This window comes from Danio rerio, chromosome 9 (assembly GCF_052040795.2).
Source record: "Danio rerio strain M-AB ecotype USA chromosome 9, GRCz13ab, whole genome shotgun sequence".
Lineage (NCBI taxonomy): Eukaryota > Metazoa > Chordata > Actinopteri > Cypriniformes > Danionidae > Danio > Danio rerio.
This window is the reverse complement of record NC_141029.1, coordinates 33,362,764-33,390,443: the sequence shown is the minus strand read 5'-3', so window position 1 is coordinate 33,390,443 and position 27,680 is coordinate 33,362,764. Positions and strand designations below refer to the sequence as shown.

Genomic DNA, 27,680 nt, shown 5'->3' with positions numbered 1-27,680 from the left:
CAGTACATAGGTAAATATTGTGCAAAATTTTAAAGTGCACCTCTGTTATTTTATTAGGAATACAGAATTTATATGGTAATAACCATGTTTTTCTCCATTGAATGTTAACAAGTATAGAACCCCAAAAAACTTTCCTCTAGGAGTAATTAAGGTATGTGACTGGGACACTTGGCATATGAACTTATTATTGCATTCCTTACTAAGAATAGATTAGTAATAGAATAGAATTGTTTGGAACCTGTTTCATAACTAAGTACCTTCATGCATACCCTTCAGGCATGGTAATTCACTAGGTATAGCCTTTATAATTGACGTAAATTCCATATACCGGACAGGAAATTATTTATAAAACTCTCATAAGTTTTAATAAGATAAGATTTAAAATAAGATTTGTTATTTATCTTAATGTCTACGTTATTCCATAAAATGGTTTTGTAAGTCAATATGAACAACATTACATCCACTCGGCTGACTCAGGTCACGTGACGTCACGCGGTCTATTCTTCTCGCTCTAGCAGGAAGTTGACGCGAGCGAGGCTCATACAGGGATCAGCCATCGTTCAGCCACGTATTAAGCTTTTAATTTTACATTCAGTGATCTTTGCATCGTATATGTGACACCGATGATTTAAAGCCTGTACTGCTCGTCTCTTACAGATTGCAAATCGTCCTCGTCGGCGGGCAGACAGTCATTGACGTCAGTGCACGTTTATACTATTAATATTTGTAAATCATGTTTTGACTGTAGTCATTCGCGCACGAGCAAAATATACGAGTAGGATATATGAAACAGAGAATGTTGAATGTGTGAATGGTTTCGTATCCTTTGCTCGACCTGAAAGCCGGTTGCTATGCACTGTGTGCATCTGTGTCTACAACCATGCAGTATTGCGTGCAACTGTGCTGAAATGTCACACAGTCTTTTCTAACACACCTCTGTGGTGCATACAGTAGGTATGTTTACACTTTGTGCACTCTTCTCGCGAAATACGTGTCGTTTCTGAAGTCGTTTTGGTTTTTTAGTTTGCTGTGTTAACCTTCCACCTGCTTTCTTTGTTCTGCAAGACAGTGGTGGGTCAGAATGAAAAGAAACCACATGAAAAATGGTGCTTTCTGAGCCTTACTGGGATCATCACATCCCCCTGCCAAAACTGGGACCCTTGCACTCCCGGCTGACTACTGCCTTTGTTGCCCTGATCTGTTTTATAAACAGCTATGATGGGGACTTTGTCTTTGATGATTCAGAAGCCATCATCAATAACAAGGTACCACCCTCACTAGTCACTTTTTATTATTGTTCTGATTTTTTTATTTTCCTTTTTTTCTTTCCTTTATTGAAAGGAATAATTGAACTAAAATGGTCAAAATGCTTTGTTTAATTTGCCTTGTGTCGTTCTATAAAACTATAGATAATGTTTGTAGTTATATTTATAGTTTTTTCTTAAAAAGACAATGAATAGGCATCAAGGAGTGGCTTTGGTTACTATTCATTCCCATTGTATGGCAAAAAAATGTTGACATTCAATTTAAGAGGTGAGATAAATGTGCTTTCCATGTTATACATGATGAGGACTTTTTGCATTTTTTACGTACAACACCTCTTAGTATAATGTATACAATATAGTCCCTTAATACAAAGGTTTTTAAGTGCTCATTTATTTTGTCCATGGTTGTACATTAGACATGGGACATAACCGTTTTCAAGGTAGGCTTTACTGCGGTTTGGAAAAGTCAAGGTTTTAAAACTGCCAAAAATTTCTACTATACCAATCCTACAGTACTGTATATGTAAGGCTTTTTACGTTTTGTTTAAATTTCTTTAGGACAAAAGTATGTCCAGCAGAAAAGAGATTCAAAGATGCCGTTTTAAATGGTAAAGAAATCTGTGTTTTTGAAACGAATGAAAACAGTAACTCATGTTTACAGTAACGAAATATTTTAATATTTTGAGTTCAAAGGAGAAAAAGGTTTTAGTTTTTTTTACCCAAACATTTGAAAAGAATATATTTTAGAGCATTAATCACAATACTATAAAACCGTGAAACCATGATATTTTTATCCTAGGTTATCATACTGTCAGAATCTTATACTGGCCCATGCCTATTGTACATATGTGTGTGTGTGTGTGTGTGTGTGTGTGTGTGCGTGTACAGTAATACACAGAAGTGTTTGGTACATACCTCAAATTTGAAGTCACCATTTCATTACATCTGATAGGGAAAAAACATAAAATAGCTTTTAATTAATTTTTATTTTCAAAATATTTTTTTTAGCTAATTCAACCAAATAAATACAATAAAAATGTTATGCAAATGTAAATTTGTCATTTTTTGCATTGATTTTTAAATATATATTTTTATTAACATATTATTTTTTATTACAGTAACATTTATTTAAAGTTATACATTTAATATTACAGCATTCCTAACAGGTTTAGTAAAATATAATTAATATAATGGTTAATATAAGGCAACTATTTTGAGAAATGTAGCAATTAATTTCTATAGCGAACTAGCTGAAGGTTTTAAATAAGTTGCCTCATAGTAAATGCAATGAAAAATAATGTTTAAAAATGTTTTACTGATTGGCGCTTCCTATTGTTTGAATTTCCTGATAACAGTAATTGAAATATGAGTTTTGTTCTTGTCCGAAAGTTACAAAATACAAAGCTTCTTTTGAACATTACATGGATGTTTTGCTGTATAATGTCTAGTGAGCAGGGGTCTACATGAAACAAACAGAATAGACAAAAACATTAATCTTGGACTTTACTATACTGTTTCGATATCAGTTTGTTAAAATGAAGACATATAACACTAAATATAAATTAGTTTCTGCAAATGCAAAAGTTGAAAAAATGTGTTGCTCTGTACACATACAGTTGAAATCTGAATTATTAAAACCCCTTTGAAACTTCTTTTTTTATGATTTCCCAAATGATGTTTAACAGAGCAAGTAAATTTTCACAGTATGTCTGATATTTTTTCTTCTGGAGAAAGTCTTATTTGTTTTATTTCGGCTAGAATAAAAACAGTTTATTTTTTTTAAACCATTTTAAGTTCAAAATGATTAGCCCCTTTAAGCTTTAATTTTTTTCAATAGTCTACAGAACAAACCATTGTTATAATAACTTGCTTAATTACCCTAACCTGCCTAGTTAACCTAATTATCCTAGTTAAGCCTTTAAATATCACTTTAAGCTGTATAGAAGTGTCTTGAAAAATATCTAGTCAAATATTTTTTACTGTCATTATGGCAAAGATAAAATAAATCAGTTATTAGAAATTAGTTATTAAAACTATTATGATAAGAAATGTGTTGAGAAAATCTTCTCCAATAAACTGAAATTGGGGAAAAAATAAACAGGGGGGCTAGTAATTAAAGGGGACTAATAATTTTGACTTCAACTGTTCATTCACAGTTTTTCTTTTACATTTGAATGTATGTGATTTTCGTTTTAGGATTTGAATCCTGACACTCCTCTCAGTAACATCTGGAAAAATGATTTTTGGGGAAGTAACTTAAGTAGCAACTCTAGTCACAAATCCTACCGGCCGCTGACCGTCCTGACATTCAGGTACAGTTTGCTCACCACAAAGACAAAAGCACCTTTCAATTACTGCTGTGTGACTGATGATTAACACAAGGTAACAGTCCAACCTGCTTATGGTGAATATTGTCAAACGCCTTTGCATTTATTAGATGTGTGGACTTGTAATTTTATTCTCAGTGGGAAATCAAAAGAGGTCCCCCAAGTGCTTCTTCAGCGAACGCTACAATAATTGACATTAAAATTGGATGCATATAATGCCTTTTTTAAAACTCATTTTAGAATTGTCTTTGGCATTTGACTGCAACTGTGAGGAATCTATATAGGGGGCATAATTCATGTCCTGCGTGCCGCTAATGAGAATGACATCGTTTTGCATCAGTAATGGCCCGTTATACCAAGTCGACCATAAAAGTTACTCTGTGCCATTTTATTTCTGCTGTTTAGCTTTCAGATCATTTTTGTAATCTCTGCACAAAAAGAAAAGTAGGACTGGGCCATATGACAAAATTCCTATATCACAATATAAGTTGGCTCGTATATTGACATCACGATATAGTAACATTTCTAAAAATACAATTAACTAATAGTTTATACTGTACACGCTCACCGGCCACTTTATTAGGCACACCTGTCCAACTGCTTGTTAACACAAATTTCTAATCAGCCAATCACATGGCAGCAACTCAATGCATTTAGACATGGTCAAGACGATCTGCTGCAGTTCAAACCGAGCATCAGAATAGAGAAAAAAGATGATTTAAGTGACTTTGAATGTGGCATGGTTGTTTGTGCCAGATGAGCTGGTCTAAGTATTTCAGAAACTGCTGATCTACTGGAATATTTAATGCACAAATGCCTTGTTGATGCCATATGTCAGAGGAAAATTAGTTTGAGCTGTTGGAAAGACAACTATAACTCATATAACCTCTAATTACAACCGAGGTATGCAGAAGAGCATCTCTAAACGCACAACACTGTCAAACCTTGAGGCGGATGGATGACCCCACTGGGTGCCACTTCTTTCAGCTAAGAACAGGAAACTGAGGCTACAACTCGCACAGGCCCACCAAAATTGAACAATAGAAACTTAGGAAAACATTGCCTGGTCTGATGAGTCTACTGCGACATTCGAATGGTAGGGTCAAAATTTGGCGTCAACAACATGAAAGCTTGGATCCATCCTGCCTTGTATCATCAGTTTAGGCTGGTGTAATCGTGTGAAGGATATTTTTTGGCACATTAGTACCAATTGAACATCATCTCTACGCCACAGCCTACATGAGTATTGTTGCTGACCATGTCAATCCCTTTATGACCACAGTCATCTTCTGATGGCTACTTCCAGCAGGATACCGTGCTGTCTTAGAGCATGAATCATCTCAGATTGGTTTCTTAAACATTACAATGAGTTCACAGAACCCAAATGGCCTCCACAGTTACTAGTTCTCAATCCATTAGAGCGCCTTTGGGATGTGGTGGAACTGGAGATTCACATCATAGATGTGCAGCCAACAAATCTGCAGCAACAGTGTAATTCTATAATATCAATATGGACCAAAATCTCCTCGTTGACTCTATGCAATGAAGGTGGGGTCAACCCGGCACTAGTAAGGTGTACCTAATAAAGTGGCCATTTTGATTACATTACATTAAATTACATTGATTATTGATTACATGTGTTTCTAAAACTCTTGTAAAAATTTCTTTTTTTTTACATTTAAAGTATACACTCAGAAATGTACTCTGATCATATTTCTCACTTTATTTAAAATTTCAAGCCAAATGCTGGATTAAAAATTTAGAAATATAAAATAAATGGATAATAAAAAAAAAAACACATTTCAAAAATGAATGATTACCAACCTAAAATAAACAAAATCACTAAATAGTGCTTTCAAGACTTTCTTATGTTTTTTATGTTTGTGGCTGCATCCCCATAATAGCATGTAATATTATATAAATTATTGAAATAAGCTTTTATAAATCAAATTCAAATGTATTACCATAAACAATGTATTTGTGACATCACAAAATAAATGATGGAGCATAAAGTACCCTTTTCAAAAGACTAGTACAACTTCCAATTTCTTGACAGTTTTTATATTATTATTTTTTTAAATGTATGTCTTTTTAAAAAGCTATACTTGATCTTATATCTCCTATGCATCAAAAAACATAATAAAAAATACGCTTATGCGAGGTGTTTTGAATGCACCGTCTATGGGCAGAACGTTCTGGCTGCAGTCTCACATTTTTTTCTTTGTTTGAAAGTAGTGAAAACACCATTATGAAGTGTTTTTATTTTTTTAGTTAAGCAAATATGAATATAAAACAAATATATTTGGGGTACTCTCGCATTCGTTGCTCTCTAAGTTGACCCGACTATGATGAATTCTCTTGCTGAAATATCCAAAAATGTGTAAAAGGGTCCGTACGATATGGATCATCATACAGGGTGTCCGCTGGGTCTTAAAAAGTATTAAAAGCTGATAAATCAATTATGAAAAAATTAAGGCCCTTAAAAGGTATTAAAAAGTCTTAATCGCATTTTTACGAGGTCTTACATTTTGTTCAAGCGTTGTCCAAAGTATTTGACTCCAAAAAAGCATAAGTATATTTCTTTTTCTTGATCCACGCGATTGGTTCGGGCCGGGCGTGTCCGGCCAAGCTCCTTCGTCTGGGCGTTGTCACGTAATTTGCGACAAATGTGGGAAGGTGGTGTGACTCTCCATATGTAGTGAAACCATAGAGCAAAACAGACAGCAAAATGGGAAAAATGTAAGTTTGCATACTGCTGGTTGGAGAAAGATGAGTTTAAACAATGGCTGAAGCCTGTCACTGAAAACAACCGCATATTTTATTCTGTCAAGATTTGTTTCTTCCGAAATTATCTGAGTTCTGTTGCATGGTTGTGCTCCATTCATTTATTTAACTAATACAGTTTATTAACAGTTGTTTATTAAGTTTAAGGTTTGATACTGATTAGAACTTGAAGTGGCGATGACGTCTTAAAATATTCTGAGAAGATCTTTAAAAAGTCTTTAAAAGGTATTAAAATGACCGTTAGGATATCTGCATAAACCCTGTCATACTGCACAGCCCTAAGTCAAAGCTTGAATCCTTCTGATTTGCGTCTCTTTTATGTTTTTTTCAGGATTAACTACCTCTTGGCTGGGGGATTGCATCCAGTTGGCTTTCACGTGCTCAACGTTGCTCTCCACTGTGTAATTTCTGTGTTAATGATTGATGTGTTTGCAATATTAATTGGTGGCCCGGTTCAAGATGGAAAAGGGGCGAAACTCAGTCTCCCTCCGAAAGCGTCCTTCCTGGCGGCGCTTTTCTTTGCTGCACACCCAGTTCACACAGAAAGTGTAAGTAGAGTGGGAAGACGTGATTCAGCAGGCCGTCTCTGCCCTGTAAACAATCTCCGACTATAATGCTCCATATCACAATGTTCATTGATGTTGCATGAAATATACATTACAAGGCCCGTGGAGAAGAAAGCTTCACACAGCTGGTGTGCATCACATAGGTGGGCTCTACAGTCAGCCGTGGCTATTAACAACAAGCCGATGTCCGCTCTGACCTGCTACGGATGCGTCCGAGCACGGTAGAGGCTGGCGATGCTCCGGTATCTGCTCTTTAATCAGGTTCAGAAAGACGGGCCCTGGACCTGGAGGGGGTGAGGTTCAGAGAGACCACTGACTCGGGCCTACGGGATGTATCAAAGAAGGTGGCCCCAGGACTCCAGCCAGGGCTGACTGCAGTTCTGTAATGAGTGCTGCCTCCTGCCTCTGCCGTTAATTTGGCACTGCCAGAAATACAGGCAATTTCACAGACGAAAGGACGGCGAAGGATGTTTTTTTTATCTTGCCTGTTTTTTAACCTTTAATGTACACGCAGGATTTCATTTGTTTAGGTGGTAAAAAGCGTTGCTGGCTCTTGGGAAGGATTTCACTGCCATGACCTGCATGATGACGGATGATGCTTGATGATACAGTGTCCTTTTGCTCTCTGAAGTATTTAGTTGATCTTATGAATAATCTCCTTTGTTGGCTGTCTGTCTTGTAGGTGGCTGGCATTGTTGGCAGAGCAGATTTGTTGTGTGCCCTCTTTTTTCAGCTCTCTTTTCTGGTTTACTGCAAAGCTTTTCAAGGTCAGTTGATAAACTAAAGCACTAAGCTCTGATTTAGTTATTACTGTTTGGTGCTATGTAAAATGTAACTCCTAACCTTAAATCTTATGAGGAATGTTTTTTTTTTTTTTTTTTTTACTTATTCGTTAGTTACTTACCCTTTCAAAACATGTTTAACTGTATTTTATGTTACTTCGTGTTTCATGTACATTGCTCAAAGTTTACCTGCGTTAACGGTTAACTAACTATAAACATACTCTGTTAATAAATAAAGCTTGATTTGTTCAACACAAAAGATGATATTTTGAAGAAAGCTGAAAACCTGTAACAATTGACAGTAGGTCCATAGTTGGAAAAACAAATGTACAGTGTAGATTGTGTCAAAGCAGCTTGACATAAAAGTTCTAGTAAATTGAAACTTCTTCAGTCCAGTTTTCAGAGTAGAAGTTCAGTTTAGTTCAGTTCAGTGTGGTTTAAATTTTATGTGCAGCTCCACAAGTCCCAAACCAAGCAAGCCAGTGGTTTACAGCTTGCTTAAAAAATCTTGAGTTTAAGAGAATAAATAAGCTTTTAAAGTTTTGATAATTAACTGGTAAATAAAGGACAGAATTTAAGCTTTTTTGGATGACCTGTCCCTTTATTTTTTTAGTAGATTCAAATGAACTTTTGCACAGTTTTTGCATCAATCAAACTGATTAAAATATTAAGGTTAAACTTTGTAGTAAAACTTTAAAAAATTAGTTGAAACTTGGATAACTTAATCAAATAAGTAGCAAAGACATTTGTTGTCATGACAACCTTTTACAGTTGATGCATGAAATGGACAGAAATGCATTAAATGAAGTGAATAGAATGATAATATGACTGTTCATTACAACAATGTCTGAATGAGTATTAAAAGCATGTGAATACTATATGATTGGCTTTCAACAGTTTTTCTTCCAGTATGCTGTTTGTTTTTGTTTTTATTTATTTATATTGCACATTTAAAAACAACAAATGTTGACCAAAGTGATCACGTGAGAGAGAGGCAAGATGGCAGCAGTATTTCTCTCAGCATGCCATCGTTTTGTTTTTGTATATGTTTTTTTTTCAAGTGACTGTTCACTTCTTCAGTTTGTAAGCGAACCATAAGACCTGTGTTGTGAACTTTATCCACTGATTCATTCATAAAATATTAAACCTTTTTATAGAGCTTTTGTTTATAGTAATGCTGAAGCTCTATTTGTCATTGTGATTGCATAGAGAATAAGTTATAAAAGTTCACAGTTGGCACAGTTAATAAAATAAATAACACAAATCATAATTTTGGGGTGAAATAGTCCTTATTTTGAATCAGGTAAACTGTTTAATTTAGTTCTTAATTTTTGTTTCAGTTGGTGGCGATAAAAAGTTCTCTGTGTTGTGGATATTTGGCAGCATTCTTCTGTGTGCTGTAGCCATGCTCTGCAAGGAACAAGGCATTACGGCTTTGGTAAGTGAAAATATGTATACAGGTCAAATACAGTAATATAAACACACACAGCATATGCCGTACCTCACATCTGTTTTTAAACTAGCTCCTTCACCATCCATAAAATATCCTTGTTCTTTTTTTTTTTTTTTGTCTGAAGGGAGTTAATGCTGCTTATGACATTCTCATGGTGTGCAATCTGAACATTTATGAGCTTGCTCACCGGCTGCTGTCCAGGAGAAAATCAGCTGACGTAAGTGTCGGATTCACAGGATGTCACTCTTTATACCCAAACAATCTCTCTAATGGATTTAAACTTTTCTCTTTTGCACCCAGATTGGTGGCTTGCCAAGAAACGGTTTGCTTATGAGGTTGGCTCTACTCTTTCTTGGTGGTTCCTTACTTATGTACACGAGATGGAAAATCATGGGAACTGGACCTCCATCTTTCACCGAGGTGGATAACCCAGCATCCTTTGCAGAAAATATCATCCTGAGGGTAAGCAGTCCTTTCAGTTTGACAGTTAAAAGTCTACGTAGGGAAAAATGACTTGTTTTTGTAAAGTATGCTTTTAGTAAATTTAAAACAATTATTATTATCATTATTTTCTTAAATTATATTTGTTTTGCTCTAGTTTCAAAGTTAAAAAACAGAAGTCTTACTTGTTGGTATTGAGCGCTTATATATTGGTGTTGTGGTAAACCTAATAAAACTCAATACTTTAAGGGGGAAATGAAGCACTCAGTCAAGTTTGCATTCTTTTGTGCATTGTATTTCACTTTAATAAAAATATATTAAACAAACTTGATTAATGTAACCATTTAGCTGAAAACGGCCTGTTTTACTATAGCTTTTAGACCTAGGGCGCCACCAACTTGGAATGTCGATGTGTCTGACGTCACAGGGTTGGTTTCGTTCCGTCAGCTGAACAGATACTGTGAAAGTAAAGAACTGAACACGGAGACTGCAAAGCCTAATTTAACCCAATGCGAGAAGTTGTGGGCGTGGAGCTGATGCAAATAAAAGCATCAGATGTGTGTCTAATACAGGGTTCATACGGTCATGAAAAAAACCCTGGAAAAGTCATGGAATTTCGACATTTTCCAGGCCTGGAAAAGTTTTGGTGAAACAGAAAAACCCATAAGGTTTTGGAAAAGTCATGGAAATTACATTTACATTTAGCAAACGTTTTTGTCCAAAGTGACTTAAGCTGCAGTCACACTAGTGCTTGTGCTGTGATTCAAAATTCTGTTGTATGGTGACTAAACAACATGACTAAACATTAATAAAAGTGAGCGATTGCTCCATATTTAATTTTTTTTTATTTTCTTCTATTGGTCTCACATAGTCTTCTGATGTGATTTCGCAGGTAAGAATTCACCAAGCTTGATCTTTGAAATGCGAAACAGGTGCTTGCATTTCTGGTCCTAATGCCAATAAATGGAAGTCTTTGCAGCGAAAAGTGCAATGTGGTCACAGCTTTATAGTAGAAGTAGTTTTACCTACTAATACTAGTTTCTAGTTGTCTAAAATTAGTTTGACAAATATCTGTATATTGGAATGGAGGTTCGTTGTTTTTACTTTTCTTTTCTTGGTCTCACATTATTAGTGCTGTGAAAAGCATCATCTGTATTACATAGATATAAAAATAAAACTAATTAAAACTATTGTGTGTTTTATGATATGCTGTATTAAATAAAAACATTTCCTATGATTTACCAAGTATATGTAGACATTTCATGAAACTTTAGGTTATGAAAATTGACTTGAAAGTCCTGGAAAAGTCATGGAATTTTTATTGTAAAAATGTGTATGAACCCTGCTAATATAAAAATATATATTTATTCTATCTATTTATTTTAATTTTTCCCTTTTAATTACCGATCATTTGACACGCTTTGGTCCACTCTCGGTATCACACTGCCTGACTGCCTGTATGGGTTTTAACCATGGTAGTAATGGACTGAACACAGAGACTGGACAGCCAATGCATAGGTTGTGGACGTGCATCGCAGAGCTGCTGCAAATACAACAGATACAAACATTAAGTTGTTTATTTTTATAATTTTAATACCTTTCATTTGATGTGCTTTGGTCCACTCTCTTACGCTGCTCCAGCACTGCCTGACAAGGGGATTTACATTCAGACTAAAGCAACAATTAAAGTCATGCATGATGTCATGCTTTACTAAGTCACATCTTTGTGGAATATGTCAAGACATATTCCCTTTTCAAGTCGATCAATTAGATCTCAGCATGTATGAAAGATGTAAAAACCTGCCATGTAAAAAACATAGACTGGAAAACGTATATTATGTCACCCATAGGTTTCTGAAGAACGCAAGAGTAGCTACAAGTAGCCGTGGACAACCATCGCCATTTTGTTTGTGCGTTATCGCACCAACAGGGTGTAACGAACAAAATGGCGAAGAGGCGGAGCATGAGCGGAAATACAGATGCCTGCTAGCATTTTGCTTAGATGGGCTTTCCTTTGGGAGAAATGCTTAATACTTTATTACCTGCGACTGGTTTGTGTTTTGACCACATGTGCTTGGTTGTAAACTGTATCAATAAAGTGTTTAGACTTTTAAAAACATTTTTGTAATACATTGAGCCACTAAACATTGTTCTTATGACGTTTTTCTACAGGAGGAAAACGCAAATTACTTCTAAACACTATAAATATAGTCTGTGTTAGTAAATGCAAGGCTATTTCTGAAATCCAGACATAACATTCTATAAGAACATTTCAGATGACTGTTCTAGAGCCTACAGATAATCAATCTGTCAGATTCTGTGTGCATTACAGGTCTAAAGTAAATTATTAGTGGTAAATAATCTTAGATAAAACAAATACATTTATTGATTTGATATATAAGTATATAATTTCACTTACCTGGGAAATGGAGGCCACGTGAATGATTTGTGAGCACAGCATGCTGTATAATCTGAAGCATCAATATTGTTATATGAACCAAAATTGTTCTTTGTACCCGGCTGAAAACACCTTTTTTTCTGCTCTAAATTTGGCCATTTTAACAGTGGGCTCAATAAAAATTTGCTCTTATAAAGCCAGGACTAGTGGAATTGCGATGAATTGCAGTTTTAGTTACTTCTATATAGCTGAGGGAGAGGGAGAGTTTGTCGCTTGGTAAAAAAAATGCTGACCTTAGTTTGGTTGGAGGTGAAGGCTATAGTGGTGAAAAGTGAAAGTACCTGCCCCTATTAGGTCAGTACCGTACCTTGTTGAAACCATGGTCGAAACCCAGACAGGCAGTGGACCAAAGCGCGTCAAATGATCGTTAATTAAAAGGGGAAAAAAGAAAAATAGAATAAATATATATTCCATGACTTTTCCAGGTTTTCCATGACCTTATGAACCCTGTATTAGACACACTTTTAATGCTTGTATTTGCATCAGCTCCACGCCCACCACTCTACGCATTGGGTTAAATCAGGCTTTGCGGTGTGTTTAGTCCATTACTTTCACTGTATCTGTTTAGCTGAGGGAACAGAACCAACCCTGTGACATCAGGTACAGCAATATTGCAAGATGGAGGCGCCCTAAGTCTAAAATCTATAGTAAAACATGTTGTTTTCTGCTAAATGTTTATTTATTTATCGACTTTATATATATATATATATATATATATATATATATATATATATATATATATATATATATATATATATATATATATATAATGTCCATTTAAGTGGAAATTATTTACAAAACAATGTAAACTTGACTGAGTGCTTCATTTACCCTTTTATAAAAGTGTTGTGGTTACACAGACTGTCATATAGTATATTCTCTGTCATCTTTTCTCAGATTGTGAACTATAATTACTACTACTCTTTGAATGCCTGGTTGCTGCTGTGTCCCTGGTGGCTGTGTTTTGATTGGTCAATGGGCTGTGTGCCTCTGATTAGCTCAGCTGCTGATTGGAGGATCGTCTGGCCTGCTGTGCTGTGGTTCTGTCTGATTGGCTTGGTGAGCCAAGCTCTGTTCTCACAGGACAGTAATAAAAGAAGGTAAGCACTGTATCAAAATACGACATGCTGTGAGTAGACTTTTGGAAATGGAGACGTTATCTTAAGAAGACAGTCTGATTGTTGTTATCTGAACATTTGTTTCTACACAATTATACTGTCTGTCTATCATACTGCAATACTGCTGTAAGGCAGTCTGGGTTATTCTGCATTTACTGGATTTATTGGGTATGGATTTAAGTAATGTTAATGTCCTTTATTTTATTTTAATATGGTCCAAATTTCAATTAAAATATATATTTTGATCATTTTAGGTTTTCTTTTCCCGGAAATAGCAGTTGGTCAGAATAATAAATAACAATACTACTAATTATAATGTAAAAATAAGTGTTTTTCTACCACTGATGCGACTATATTTTTAATTTCATATGATTCCTTATACAGCATTGATACAATATAATCTGTTAAGTAGACTTAAGCATCCGTTTAGTTGTTTGAGCGTAAAACAAACTCCTTCAGAGCAGCAGGCAAGCGCTAAAACTCCATTGAAAATGTCTAGTCAGAGATCAACTTCATTCATTTTTCTTCGGTTTAGTCCCTTATTTAGCAGAGGTCACTTAAGCAGAATGAACCGCCAACTAGTCCAGCATATGTTTTACGCAGCGGAAGTCCTTCTAGCCACAACCCAACCGGTACTGTAAAACACCTATACACATTCTTATTCACACACACACACATACACTACGGCCAATTTAGTTTATTCAATTCACCTATACCGCATGTCTTTGGACTGTGGGGGAAACTGGAGCACCTGAAGTAAACCCATGTGAACATGCAAACTCCACACAGAAATGCCAACTGGCCCAGCCGGGACCGAAACAGGGACCATCTTGCTGTGAGGCAACAGTGCTAACCACTCAGCCACTATGCTGCCTAAGACCAATATTATATAGTATAAATAAATGAATGAGTTTATATGTAGTTGATGGCATCAATGAGCTGCCGCCAGAAAACATTTCTACCTATGATTTTTCTTCTTTATTTGTAGTGCAAGAGCTCGAAATATCATGTCTCGCAGACCAATGGTGCTACATAATTTAATCATAAATACAAAAACCACACTGGACATAAGAACAATTAAATAAATAAATAAATAAATACATTAAAATCTATGCATAACTATCATATAAAATACTTAACTATACACCCAAGACAGGCTATACAAGTACTTTTACATGAGCCTGAACAATGTTGTGCAGGATATTATGCAAGACAGCTATTCAAGGTTTAATATTGTGAAAGAATGATTTAAGGTTAAAGCAAGCAGTGTTACATGATTGTGATATATTTATAGTAAGCATCGTTTTCATTATTGAGTTTTTGTAAGATGGAGTTTAGATAAAGTGTCATGTGAATACGGGAGAAGAGTGTTTCTACAGTTGCTTTGTCAAGCCCACTCACCTGTATGAAACACAATTTGAAATATTTCAAACGCAGGTTCTAATACTACGAAGGCAGAATTTATTATTATTTTTTGTTTGTTTTATGCAACAAATGTTCAATATATCTTATCATCAATATTCTGTATCTGTTTCAATGTGTATTTGAAATAAATAAAAAACTAATTAGTAATAATAATCAGTATTGTAATAGTATTTAATTCCTCACATTGTTGCAATGGTCCTATCGCAATGTATGTTTTCTGTATTCCAGAACTCTGACATTTGGCTTGGTACTGTTGGTGATCCCCTTCCTGCCAGCTAGTAATGTGTTCTTCAGAGTGGGTTTTGTGATTGCGGAGCGTGTGCTGTACCTCTCCTCAGCGGGCTACTGCCTCATTCTGGCCTACGCTGTGGGCTACTGTAGCTGCCACTGGAGGAAACACAAGGTATGTGGCCTGTTCTACACCAATTTCCCACTTATCGCCTCCTAATATTCACCATCAGACCATAATTCACTGTAACTAATGCTCAGTTGAGTTTGCGTTCATGTGTGATGTCTGTGGGCTGAATGCAGAGGCTGCTGAGAGCAGCCACGTTGACGCTGCTGTGTGTGAATGTGACTCGCTCTGCACAGCGCAGTCAACAGTGGAGGTCTGAACAGAGTCTCTTCACCAGCGCCCTTTCTGTGTGCCCGCTCAACGCCAAGGTGAGACAGTACACCTGCCCTGTCATACTGCGAATAACTTTACATCATTGTTGAAATCTAGAGATGCACCGATATAATATTTTTATGGCCAACTCAGATTTTTTTTTAGGCAAATTGGCTGATTTCATTACCTATGTGCATTGTTATCATTTAAATTATATATATATTTAAATTCAGATTATTAAAAAATGTAAAATTTATTATTAATTGTATAATTTCTAAAGTAAAAATATAGGCCTGGGGAATTAATTGAAATGAAATCCCAAACGTGATTGAGCAAAACTACGGTTGTCATGCTCATCTGGTCAGGGAAGCAGGGTGTGATTAGTGGTAAATCTCCTCTAGAGACCATCTTTACTTTACAACATAGGCATTAATATAACCTTTGATTAGTCACCCATGCCCTATGAAAACATAATAATGACAGTGCAAATTCTCTGCTAGTACACAGCATTTATAGCAACAAAAAACATGTAATAATATATTCCAGCAGCTGGAATAATGACATTTCCTTGGTTAGGGACAGAAATAAAGCAGATGTGCTGGTATTTAATATGTATTTTACTGTATGGAATTAATCTAAATGCAAAATGCCATCTGAACATTTCTGAAGACAACCTCCCACCCCAGTTCTGTATTTAGGATTTTCTTCCAGGAAGTCTAGCATTATGAACAATGAGATTCTGCTGGTTGTTTAAAAAAAAAAAAAAAAAAGATATATATATATATATATATATATATATATATATATATATATATATATATATATATATATATATATATATATAGGTACATAGGATGAAATCAACAGATGCACTGAATCTGTTTAAATTTACAGAATTAAGCCCATTTATATTGCTTTAAGTATAGATGTATAATTATCTTTAAATAAAAAAATGAAAATGAACATTTGTCCACCTTGTTTTTCAAACTTAAAACTCAAAGTAATCCCTTAAACATAACGTATAATGAAAACTGGCTAAACACAAAAGTCTTATCCATATAATCTCTATTTAATGTTGAAAACATCTTATAATTATGCAAGTAAGAAATAATGAATGGTCAATATTTGTTACGTTTGTTAAAATATTTCTCATATTTTTCCTTGGGGGCTCGGCCATTTGTGTTAATTTGTGCTCTCTGTAGTGCCGTATTTCTTTGCATGTACTGAACAGAGATGAGCCAAATTAAAAACAAAAGACTTGTAGCCATTTTTAAAGCCAAAACCATCTGTTTCCAATTTCTGGCCAGTCGATCGGTGCATCTCTAGTTTAAAGCCACTCCATTGATGAAATCCATTATGATAACTTCAGCTTACCCATCAACACAACATGCCTTGAGCAAGAAGCAAAACTGGTTTCTCCAGAGGAACTGAATCTAGTAACTGTTTTGTGAGACAGTTCGGATTTGAAGCTTCAGCTAAACGATTAAATAACCAAAAAGTATTGAGAAAAGCAAATACAGAATTTGTTCTCAAATGTATTCATTCAGTTTAGCACACCAATTGTTTTACTAGCTTGATGAGCTTTCTAACTTCCTTCCTCCTTGCACAGGTGCATTATAATGTTGGCAAAAATCTTGCTGACAGGGGAAACCAGAGTGCTGCAGTCCAGTACTACAGGGAGGCAGTCAGGTAAACAACAACAACAAAAGATCATTTGACAGATTTAGCTAGCACAATTCAAATGTTTCTTTCTTAAACCATATGTTAAGTGAAACACAGTTGAAATTGTCAATAGTGAAATATATAAATCATCTCAAATAGGGATGTGCTTTATGATAATAAAATAATGCAGATGACTGTCTTCATGGATGAATAAATTGTTGATAAATGTCTCATTGTTGTGGCATAATATTACTTAAGACATTACCAATCTTAATCTGTTAAATGAAATATAAGTTATTGATCATTTGTCATCCACCTACACTTGTTTTACTAATTGTGGTTACAGATTACATCCCAAGTACGTTCATGCTATGAACAATCTAGGCAATATATTAAAGGAAAGAAATGAATTAAAGGAAGCTGAAGAGCTCCTGTCAGCTGCGGTTCATATTCAGTGAGTGACGATTTTTAGTTCAGATATCTGTTCCTCTGAATCTGAAATGTTGTGAATCATTCTGCCCTGTTTCTTTGCATGGTTTAGGCCTGATTTTGCTGCAGCATGGATGAACTTGGGAATTGTGCAGAACAGTCTAAAAAAATTTAACAAAGCTGAACAGAGCTATTGGAACGCCATTCGATTCAGGAAGAAATACCCAGACTGTTATTACAACTTGGGACGTCTGGTAAGAGATGTGCTTTGTAATTTGCTTATAGCTTTTAAGCATTTACTACTTATCATCAATATTTTCCTCATATTCTAAACATCCGTTTTATGAATCTTACAGCATGGATTTTTAATGTTTAGCGTGTTTCTTGCATCATTTTATCCACCCTTTCTTTGTAATACAAATCAACATGGGGCAGTTTATAATTAATTAGAGCAAGAAATTGTCTATTCCGCTCTAAATATTGCTCATTATGATGTGTAATAACGTGCTATTTTTGCTGCAATGATGATTTGATTCAAATGCTCCATGAATTATGAACTTCCTAGTGTTTAATATCCTAGTGTTTAATGCACATGCTTTGGATGTGTAGGAAATGCACGTTCAGATTTCCTCAGACCCCATGGTCATTATCTGTGAGAATAAAATGATTAAAACTGGACTGTGCAAAGCATTAAAGAGACATGTTTGTGCTTGTTTGTTTTGCCTTTAGTATGCAGACCTGAACCGTAGCATTGATGCGCTAAATGCCTGGAGGAATGCCACCATGCTGAAGCCTGACCACAGCTTGGCATGGAACAATATGGTCATACTGTTAGACAACACTGGTAATGTACACCTGATTTTGTTTGTTTGATCAGATTTAAAAGATCAATGAATACTATCATGGGCTGCACAGTGGCGCAGTTGGTAGCACGTTCGCCTCACAGCAAAAAGGTCGCTGGTTCGAGCATTGGCTGGGTCAGTTGGCGTTTCTGTGTGGAGTATGCATATTTTCCTTGTGTTGGCCTGGGTTTCCTCCGGTTTCCCCCACAGTCCAAAGACATTTAGGTGAATTGAATAAGCTAAATTGTCTGTAGTGTATGTGTGTGAATTAGTGTATGCTGGATAAGTTGGTGGTTCATTTCGCTGTGCTGACCCCGGATAAATAAAAGGACAAGCCAAAAAGAAAATGAATGAATAAATGAATACCATCACAAACAGAAAAACTGCAGTGGTCCCTCACTATAACGCAGTTCACCTTTTGCGGCCTTGCATCTACGCAGATTTTTTTAAAAAATTTGACATGCTTTTTTGTGTTCATTGTGTTCTGTGTCCTGATTAGAGCCTCGTGTTGTACATCCTGATTGGCTGTAGACCATAATCAATCTCCAGCCCAATTCTCCTGTACAGAAGCTGCAGAATGTGCTCAGCTTGCCAAATTTACATAAATCTTTGATCGCTAGCAGTGTGATTCTAAAGTGCTGGACTGTATGTTTGCAAGTTTTCTCCCCAACAAACCCCACAATGTTGATGAAACTTTCTGCAGCATCAAAGGCACCTGTGATAGCATTTAAAAGGTAGAGGAAGATGCTAACCATCGCACAAAAAGTTGGACTTCTAAACATGCTAAAGAAAGTTAGAAGTTACACGGTTGTAGGGCGCCATTACAGTATAAATTATTCTTAGTTTCGTTAGATATAGAAGAAGGAGGGAAATAAGAAAGACGACAGCAGCAAGTTACAATAAGGACTCAAAAAGGGTTGTAACAGTCCGCAACAAGACCATCGTAAAGATGGAGTCTGCTTTAGCTTTGTGGATCACTGACTGCAGTTGGTTTCATGTCATAATACTGGACTTATTTTTCTGCGCAGGTTTGAAATTTACTTGAAACTGGAAAAAGTTTTTATTAAAAGTTGTTTAGTTATGGCAGAAAATATATTTTGCAAAGAAAGTTCAGCATTTAAGAAAAAATTTAAATTTGTTTCAAATAATTTTGTAAAAAAATCGTGACTGAATCTTGAATCGTAAGATTAGTATTGTGAATCGAATCGATTAAATCAATTAAAATTGATTACTAAAAGTGTTGGCAATGAATTTCATAATCGATTCATCGTTTCACGCGACGCGGAGACATTTGATTATTTAAAAATATGTACTTTAGTTGAGTAGTGCAGAGCAGAGTGAATGCACTTTGCCTCTTTCGCCTCATAGACAGGACGGAGCAAAAAAATGAGCGGAGGTGACATCAGAGGAAAGATACATGGCGAAGGCAGACAAATCTGTGTGACCCTAGTCATCCAAGGTGTAGGAGCATTTTACACAAAATAAACAAAAAGTGTGTTAATGGCCATATATGCAAAAGTGATGATGGGAGCACCATGGCAGTGATCCAGCACCTGAAACGCAAACATGATGGGAGTCTTTGATGAGGAGGAAGGGAGCAACAGCAGCGTAAATCACTACAGAATACTATTTTTGTTCTGTTTTAAAGTGAGGAATGTAATGTCCCCGGTGCTGGTGTTATCCAGCTTGACAAGCATGACGTGAAAAATTCAAACTGACGCATTGGCTGGCGCTGAGCCAGAGAAAGACGTGTCATATTATCAAAATTATGCAGTGTTTAAGCCACCCAATGCTTATTTTATGTTTTAGACATTAAAATATACATAAGTACTAGTAAAACAATACATTTAGAGTTTGTAATAATAAATAATAAAAAGGACACATCTGTCATACAGTATTTTTGTGGCTGTGGTGACAAAAGTCACTACCGGGGCCAGATAAAATCTTTTAAACTCACCAGTGAAGGAGTTGATAACAGAAGTAAAGCAGCAGTGGTAGAGTTACTTTGCATTGCAAGACTTAAGACACTTTTTTTTGGATCATTCATTTTCCCACGTGTTGTCATGTATAGCTACATTGCAAAAAATATTTTCTTACTTAGTAATTTTGCCTCATTTCCAGCCCAAAACAATTATTAAAATAATCGTTAGTTGCAGCCCTAAATCGAACCTAAGTCAGGTAAATCGTTACATCACTACTTGATATTGATTGGCCAGTTGATATTGGCAGCATTAGAGTTTTTAACTGATAAAAAAATAAATAAACATGCAAAATTATCTTGATGTTTAAAGAAAAGTATGTCTACTCTTTTTGTTTTTCAGTTTTTCAGGACTCATTTATCAGCCTATATATCGGTTTTCCAAATATAACAAGTTTTCAATTGACGGTATCAGCAGAAATGTCCTCATCTGTGCATCCGCAAATTAAATGTACTAAATTCATTTATTTATTTGATGTAATAAGTGTGATAATATACAGGCAGCTTCACATCAGCATCCTGATCCATCACTCTGTTGGAGTTCAGTTTGCTGATGGTGCATTACCTTTCGCATACATCCCAGTTTAGCAATGCAGTATAGATTTGTATTGTCACGTCCAGACAGGGTGCAGTCATGTATGCGTAAACTGAGTGAGTGTTCTCATTAAACGTGACCTTGACCCTGCCCTTGAGGGTAAACAGATGATCTTGGCCTCCTCCCAAATCTTGCTGCCTTGTCGTTATCGTCTGGTGTCCCAAGTATAGCCGAAGCACATAGCTGTGTGTGTGATTGAGGAAGAGAGAGAGGTGTGAACTTCCATTCTGCAGATGCTGAGCGTCAGGTGCACGCTGCCACATGGGGCCATGCTGCATAATTAGTTCAGCCTTTACAACAATTAACTCCTGCACCCCATCTTCACCCCCTTATCTTGTCGGAGACCCTACAGGGATGGAAAACTTAAGCTTTCTATTTAAATTACCCAATATTATTTGAATGCTTTTTGTGTGTGTGTGACTTAAAAGTTTTAAGTAATAAAAAAGCTGAAAAGGTACAATTTTAAAGTTATGATTTACAATAAAAGGCAACGTTTTCAACCTGAAGTAGAGTTCAGAATGTAAAATATGTAACCAAAAATTGTAACCTTGTAAAAGTAATACTTTACTTAATAAATGGGGTTGCAACTGATCACAGAGCTCATGGTTTGGATCACGTTATGGTTTTTTAGTCATGGATTGGACCGTTTTTCGGATCAGCCAAAAAGGGGAGAAAACAGTACTGAAAGATACTTTGGTTTTAGCAAACAGAACTTAGAACCTGTAATTTTATTTAAAATAAAATTATGAAATAATCAGCTGAATAAAAATAAATTGTAAAATATACAGTACTGTAAAAAAATTCACTGTTCATATTTTTGAAGGCTGGTTGTTGCCAGCTATTGGTTGAATAATGTAATTTTCTGCCTACAACTTTCAGTTTTGAGTGTTGTTAAATGCATATGACTGTGATTTTATTCTTTACCATAAACACCAGTGGTTTTATCTAAACTATAAACTGTTATCCTAGCACTTCTGTGTTGTTTGGCTCTTTGTAACTTCATAACTAACTCAGACTAAAAACTTGATTTTTTTTGCGTTTTTCAAACACTGATTTGAATGCAGCGATTCGAAGGAATCTTAAACATTTGCAAATCACCATCATTTATCATTTGTGTTGAGCGGGTGATCTTTTAATGATTAATCAAGCAGCTTGCACTGAATGCATTGATGCAGGCTAAACAAGTAGTGACAGAAAACACCTTTAATAACCTAAGAAAACCCACCACATCCCAAATAACCTACCATGACTTCTTCCATCATCATATCTTACAGGAAAACCTAAATGCTTTTATATATATTATTTGAATGATGCGAGAGACAATCTCTCTGCAATCGTTACAAATTTAGGATTAATCTACTAGTAAAAAAAATTTATTACTCCGCAGGCTGCATGTGTTTTGAACTGTGGGTTGTGACCCATTCAAATCACAGATCAACAGTGATCTCTTACACTCCTACTTATGAATACTAAACTGAAATGTTTTAATATAGGGCTGCACGATAATGAAAAAAATCTGATGTTGCGATATTTTCTTTTTCTGCAATACATTTTGCAATATCAATATACTTTTACCAAAGTCAATGTCAGCTTTATTGTCAACTCAACCACATGTACAGGACATACAGAGAACTGAAACTGTGTTACTCTTAGACCCTAGGTGCCTAACATATAATATTAATACAAAAAGTAGAATTTTAAAAAGAGACATATAAACAGTATATAGGGCAAAAAAAGCTTGTAAACGTGATAATTATGAGAGAGTGACTGTCTAACTAGTATACAGGGAGGTAGTATGAGATAACTAGCACCAGATGAAATGAACAGCTCTATTAGAAAATGATTCATAATTTTAGATTGATTGAGATGATTTTGTAGTTTAGTACATCTCCATGAATCAAAATAAACCAAATCACTAGCATTGACAAATGCAGTGGAGCGACGATGCAATGAAAATGCACAGAACTTTATGGCTTTCTGGGAATCTAGCAGGCAAAATAACAATAAACAAATGTATGATATCGCTGTATAAATACATTTAATCTTTCTTAAAGTTAAAATTATTGTTATTTCTTGCCTGAATGTTTTAAACAGACCTTAAAACAAATGCAAATGATAAACATGTTGGTGAACTTTAGTAAAATTTTGCAGTGAATCCACAAATAACATGATTTCAACTGTGGAAAATCCCAATGTAAATGTAACAGCATCATATAAATACAATTAATCTTTCTTAAAGTTTAAAGCAATGTTATTTCTTGCCTGAATGTATTAAACTGGCTTGAAATGCTCACAGACCTTAAAAACAAATGCAAACGATAAACATGTTCATTCATTTATTTACTTTACGGCTTAGTCCCTTATTTATCTGGGGTCGCCACAGTGGAAAGAGTCATATGTTTTTATGCAGGGGATGCCCATCCAGCTGCAACCCGTCACTGGAAAACCAGTAAAACTTTGCTGTGAATCCATCATGTATGATTTCAACTGGAAAATCCCAATGTAAAATATCACTATATAGTCTACATTGCATAAATACAATGAATCTTTAAAGTTAAAAGCATTATACTTTCTTGTCTGATTGTTTTAAACTGGCTTAATAGGCTCACGGACCTTAAAAATAAATGCAAATAATAAACACGTTGGCTAACTTTAGCTAAAAAATGTCATTGAATTTATAAATCACATATGATTTCAACTGTGGAAAATCCCTACTTGACAGATCCTGCAATGTATTGCAGATTAGCACATTGCGATATCGATGCTGAAATGATATATTGTGCAGCCCTATTTTAATATGTAAACATATTTTGAATCTGGATACCTTTGACAGTTTGTGACTTCTGAAAGTAGTATTTTTAACTGGTAATTAAAAAACGGCAAAAATTATATATATATATATATATATATTTTTTTTTTTTTTTCTGTCACCAGCAACATTTTTCCAGTTATATTAAATAATAAATAAAATAATAAAATATTTAAAATGGTATCATCTGACCCTACTTATAAAAGAATCCGTATTTACATGCAATTATTTATGTGCTTTTGTTTTTATTATTAGGAAATAAAAATATTTTCCAAGTTTCCAACGAGATTTTACAGGATTATCAGAGGATGTCCTTTCCAGGAAATGCCAGCATAAGAACCCAACGTGATTAGACCGGAAGAGCAAGAATCAGCAATGCTTGAAATTTATGTATTAAAAGCCTTGTGTGTTGTTTTAAAGCCACTCTTCCCTGCCGTGTGGAGAATGGCGCGATTCCCTGACAGAAGCCGTTTATTCAAACGCGTCTCCTAGGCAGGTTGGCTCTCCCTGGAGAGTCTTGGCACGGTCCATTTTACTTGCCAATAAATAAATAAATAAATAAAAATCAACTCTGGCACCCACATCTTCTCCCCTCTGCATTTCCCAGTCCCCCTTGAAGCCAAAACCACTCCCAAAAATAAGTAAATTAATGAAACCAGGAAATTGATGATGTTTTTTTACCTGCTATTGTTTTCCAGCAAGATCAAAAAGCATGGAGAAAGAGTGCAAACATAAAACATGAGTTTTCTTTAGATTTCAGTGGAGAGGAAGAATCTTCAGCAGCTCATAAATTTGTTAAGGGCCAGCCGGTAAGAGAAGATCTATCTGAGTCTGTGGTCAGAGGGAGTTTTGACATCCGGATCAATAACTCAGTAGCCCTTGTGTTGCCCTCTAATTAGGAAACTAAAAGAATCAGCCATGTGTGGAGTGGAAAAACTCTCTTCTGGAGGCTGCTGACACACCAGAGCAATCCACACAATCTACAGAATGACACTGGACAGATGTCCTCTTGTGTCATTAAAACGATATATAAACATGCATACAGTTCTCTCTGTTTTTTTTTTTTTTTTTTTTGCCTTTTTGATCAGCAAATTTTAATGCCCCAAAGGATTTAAAATAAAATGACTTTTCCTGTCAAAGAGACATATTCGTCTGATACTACTAAAACTAGTGGGGTTGGGGGAAAATGTACAACATAGCATTGTAATGTTTTTCTATAAAATATAATATTTATACATAGATGTCCATAATGAAATATAGAACATGTTTTAATTTACTAAACAATAATAAATAATAATAACAATACACGTATAATATAATAATAATATTTAATTATAATAATCTAATTATTTGCAGTCCACTACAGTACATGGTGGTGTTGAATTTATTAATTGATTTATTTTCTGGTGAGCAGGGTCACCTTCAGTAGCAGTAAGTTAATAAAATTAATATTTAAGACAATCCCATGTATTTGCACCGCAGCAATAAAATTGAAGTGAGATGCAGACTAAGAAATGCTTATGGTAATTTAGTTTGAAAATGTTGCCAAAATGTTCCTTTAGGGACATATTATAAAGTTGGAAAAAGGTTATAAATTGAAAAATATCGCAATATATTTAAAATCACAAAAATATTGTATTGTGACAAGGATTGTGATACTATTGAATACTAATTCCTACAATCTTTACAGCTAGTTAAATTCATTCATTTTGTTGTCGGCTTAGTCCCTGTGGGGCCACCACAGCGGAATGAACCGGCAACTTATCCAGCAAGTTTTTACGCAGCAGATGCCCTTCCAGCCGCAACCCATCTCTGGGAAACATCCACACACACACACACACACACACACACACTCATACACTACGGACAATTTAGCCTACCCAATTCACCTGTACCGCATGTCTTTGGACTGTGGGGAAAACCGGAGCACCCGGAGGAAACCCACGCGAAGGCAGGGAGAACATGCAAACTCCACACAGAAACGCCAACATGATTCTAAACATGATAGTTTCAATAACTCATTTCTAATAACTCATTTATTTTATCTTTGCCATGATGTCAGTAAATAATATTTTACAAGATATTTTTCAAGACACTTCAGCTTAAAGTGACATTTAAAGACTTAATTAGGTTAACTAGGCTGGTTAGGGTATTTAGGCAAGTTATTGTATAACGATGGTTTGTTCTGTAGACTATAGAAAAAAATTAGCTTAAAGGAGCTAATAAATTTGACCTTAAAATGTTTTTTAAAAAATTAAAAACTGGTTTTATTCTAGCTGAAATAAACGTAAAACTTTCTCCAGAAGAAAAAATATTATCAGACATACTGTGAAAATTTCTTTGCTCTGTTAAACATCATTTGGGAAATATTTAAAAAATTATAAAATAAAAAAAAATTAATAAAAGGGGTGCTAATAATTCTGACTTTAACTGTGTTTATAAATAATTTATTTTTTTCTTAGAAATGTAATCACACACTTCACAAGAAGGCCAGTAGTATAGAACAATTTCTTTGGAAACTTGGGAGGAAGTTTGCAGTAAAGTACATATTGTGCCCAATTTTAATATCTGGAGGGAATTCAGATGTAAAGTTGTAACTAGATTTTTCTGAACTCCAAAAATAATTTCAAAATAGAACCCATCTCTAACAACTGCTGGAGAAATTGTGGACAGAATATTGGTAACCACACCCATATTCTGTGATGATGTCCTAAATTAAATAACTAGTGGAAAGAGGTATTTAATGCCCTAAAGGAAATCTTCCATTATGAATTTTCTGAAGATCCCACAGTTGTTCTGCTAGGTGTATGCCCTGAGGGCTTCGATGGCAGATCAAAAAATTACTTATTACAAATCCTACTTGCTGCAGCTTTGAAGTGCATCACATGCAGATGGCAAAACTCTGAATCTCCATCATATAATGCTTGGATTCAAAAAGTGTAGGAACTGTGTCAAATAAAACAAATAGCAAATGCATTACAACTTCACAAAACTATTTCCTAAAGAGATGGTCTCCTGTTTATTCCTCTTTATTTCTTCAATAATGAGCCGTACTGAATGCTGTGAAATATCGGTGAACAAAGCCCCTTTTTCCCACTTTATCCTTTTTTTAAAAAAATAATTATTATTATTGTGTATTTAATATTATTCTTTTCTCTCTTTTATATGTCCTAAGAATTTGTTTTAGTTCTGTACATGTATTTACAACCATTTTGGTAAGAAGAAATTGATGGTCTAACATGCAAAAAAAAAAAAAAAAACTTTTTACTCTATGCAATGTTGTTTTCTCTAATAAAAGTAAATAATAAAAAGTCCAGTGTTTTGAGACATTCTAAACAAAGTATGAGCAGCTGTGATACTGAGCTTATGTTTAATATAATGTTTTGTTTTTTCATGACAGGTAATCTGGCACAAGCTGAGCTTATTGGAAAGGAGGCATTAAAGATATTGCCAAAAGATCACACCATCATGTTCTCCCTCGCCAATGTCCTTGGGAAACAGGAAAAATACAAGGTTAATCCAAACTTTTTTCCACATTGCGCTGCTTTTTCTGTGAAATTGTTACTCAAACTATTTCTTTGATACAGAAGGGAACTTTATAATAACCAATGTTTCTTTTTCTCCCAGGAGTCAGAAGGATTCTTTCTTAACGCTCTGAAGATCAACCCAAACGTTGCCAGTTGCCATGGTAATCTTGGTAAGTCTCCCAGGATCCCGCTGGCACCTCAGTATTGTCACGAAAACAGTTGTGCAAGTTTTGACTCCTGCAATGTTACACGATACAGGCATAAATCGGTGCGATTGAATCAACAAACAAAGCGAAGTGGCTATGATTCTTCTCCCATTCACTGCGGAGTTACTGTACAGTCCCCTGATTTAAGTGACAGCTCTTTTTTTGTGTGTGCTCCTGCAGCTGTTCTTTATCACCGGTGGGGAAAACTAGACTTAGCAAAGCGACACTATGAACTGTCTCTGCGACTGGATCCCAGCGCTCCAGGGACCAAGGAAAACTACAACATGCTGAAACGCAAGCTGGAACAGCGGCAAAGGACTGTTGGATAACGCTGTTTTTGATACTTGCATGCAACGAAAGTCTTTGTATACGGTCTCTACACAAGTAAATAAATTAATTCGTCCTA

At 35.3% G+C, this 27,680-nt stretch overlaps 3 protein-coding genes across 21 annotated transcripts in view; 1 reads left to right on the top strand and 2 right to left on the bottom strand.

The window, feature by feature from the left end:
* clybl (citrate lyase beta like) overlaps window positions 1-27,680 on the bottom strand; it is a 760,714-nt gene that overhangs the window by 402,510 nt on the left and 330,524 nt on the right. The window lies entirely within an intron of this gene.
* si:ch211-168k14.2 overlaps window positions 1-27,680 on the bottom strand; it is a 241,539-nt gene that overhangs the window by 62,941 nt on the left and 150,918 nt on the right. For 5 of the 11 annotated variants that reach the window (XR_015499478.1, XR_015499477.1, XM_087267919.1 and 2 more), the window contains one exon: window positions 2,181-2,210. The exons of the other annotated variants lie outside the window; for them this stretch is intronic. The gene's annotated coding sequence lies outside the window, so the exon portion shown is untranslated. The remainder of the gene's footprint in view (window positions 1-2,180; window positions 2,211-27,680) is intronic. 11 annotated transcript variants of the gene reach the window in all.
* tmtc4 (transmembrane O-mannosyltransferase targeting cadherins 4) lies at window positions 507-27,680 on the top strand. 9 transcript variants are annotated; one of them, NM_001173502.1, is made up of 18 exons: window positions 507-954; window positions 1,066-1,265; window positions 3,462-3,577; window positions 6,708-6,924; window positions 7,625-7,709; window positions 9,065-9,162; window positions 9,302-9,394; window positions 9,478-9,639; window positions 12,974-13,176; window positions 14,848-15,022; window positions 15,151-15,282; window positions 16,836-16,915; window positions 17,235-17,342; window positions 17,430-17,571; window positions 18,047-18,161; window positions 26,942-27,054; window positions 27,169-27,238; window positions 27,455-27,680. In NM_001173502.1, the coding sequence occupies exons 2-18, from the start codon at window positions 1,104-1,106 to the stop codon at window positions 27,601-27,603; spliced, it is 2,220 nt and encodes a 739-aa protein (NP_001166973.1). In that variant the 5' UTR covers window positions 507-954; window positions 1,066-1,103; the 3' UTR covers window positions 27,604-27,680. The 9 variants fall into 9 exon arrangements, 7 of the variants coding, with proteins under 7 accessions (NP_001166973.1, XP_087122816.1, XP_087122820.1 ...); XM_087266690.1 differs by having other exon boundaries at window positions 541-950; XM_087266694.1 differs by having other exon boundaries at window positions 541-950; window positions 3,462-3,626; window positions 6,621-6,924.

Coding starts and splice junctions, on each gene's coding strand:
- tmtc4 (NM_001173502.1), top strand. CDS start 1,104: ATGGTGCTTTCTGAGCCTTACTGGGATCATCACATCCCCCTGCCAAAA. Junction 13,177..14,847: donor CAGGACAGTAATAAAAGAAG/GTAAGCACTGTA, acceptor TCTGTATTCCAG/AACTCTGACATTTGGCTTGG. Junction 18,162..26,941: donor CATACTGTTAGACAACACTG/GTAATGTACACC, acceptor TTTTCATGACAG/GTAATCTGGCACAAGCTGAG.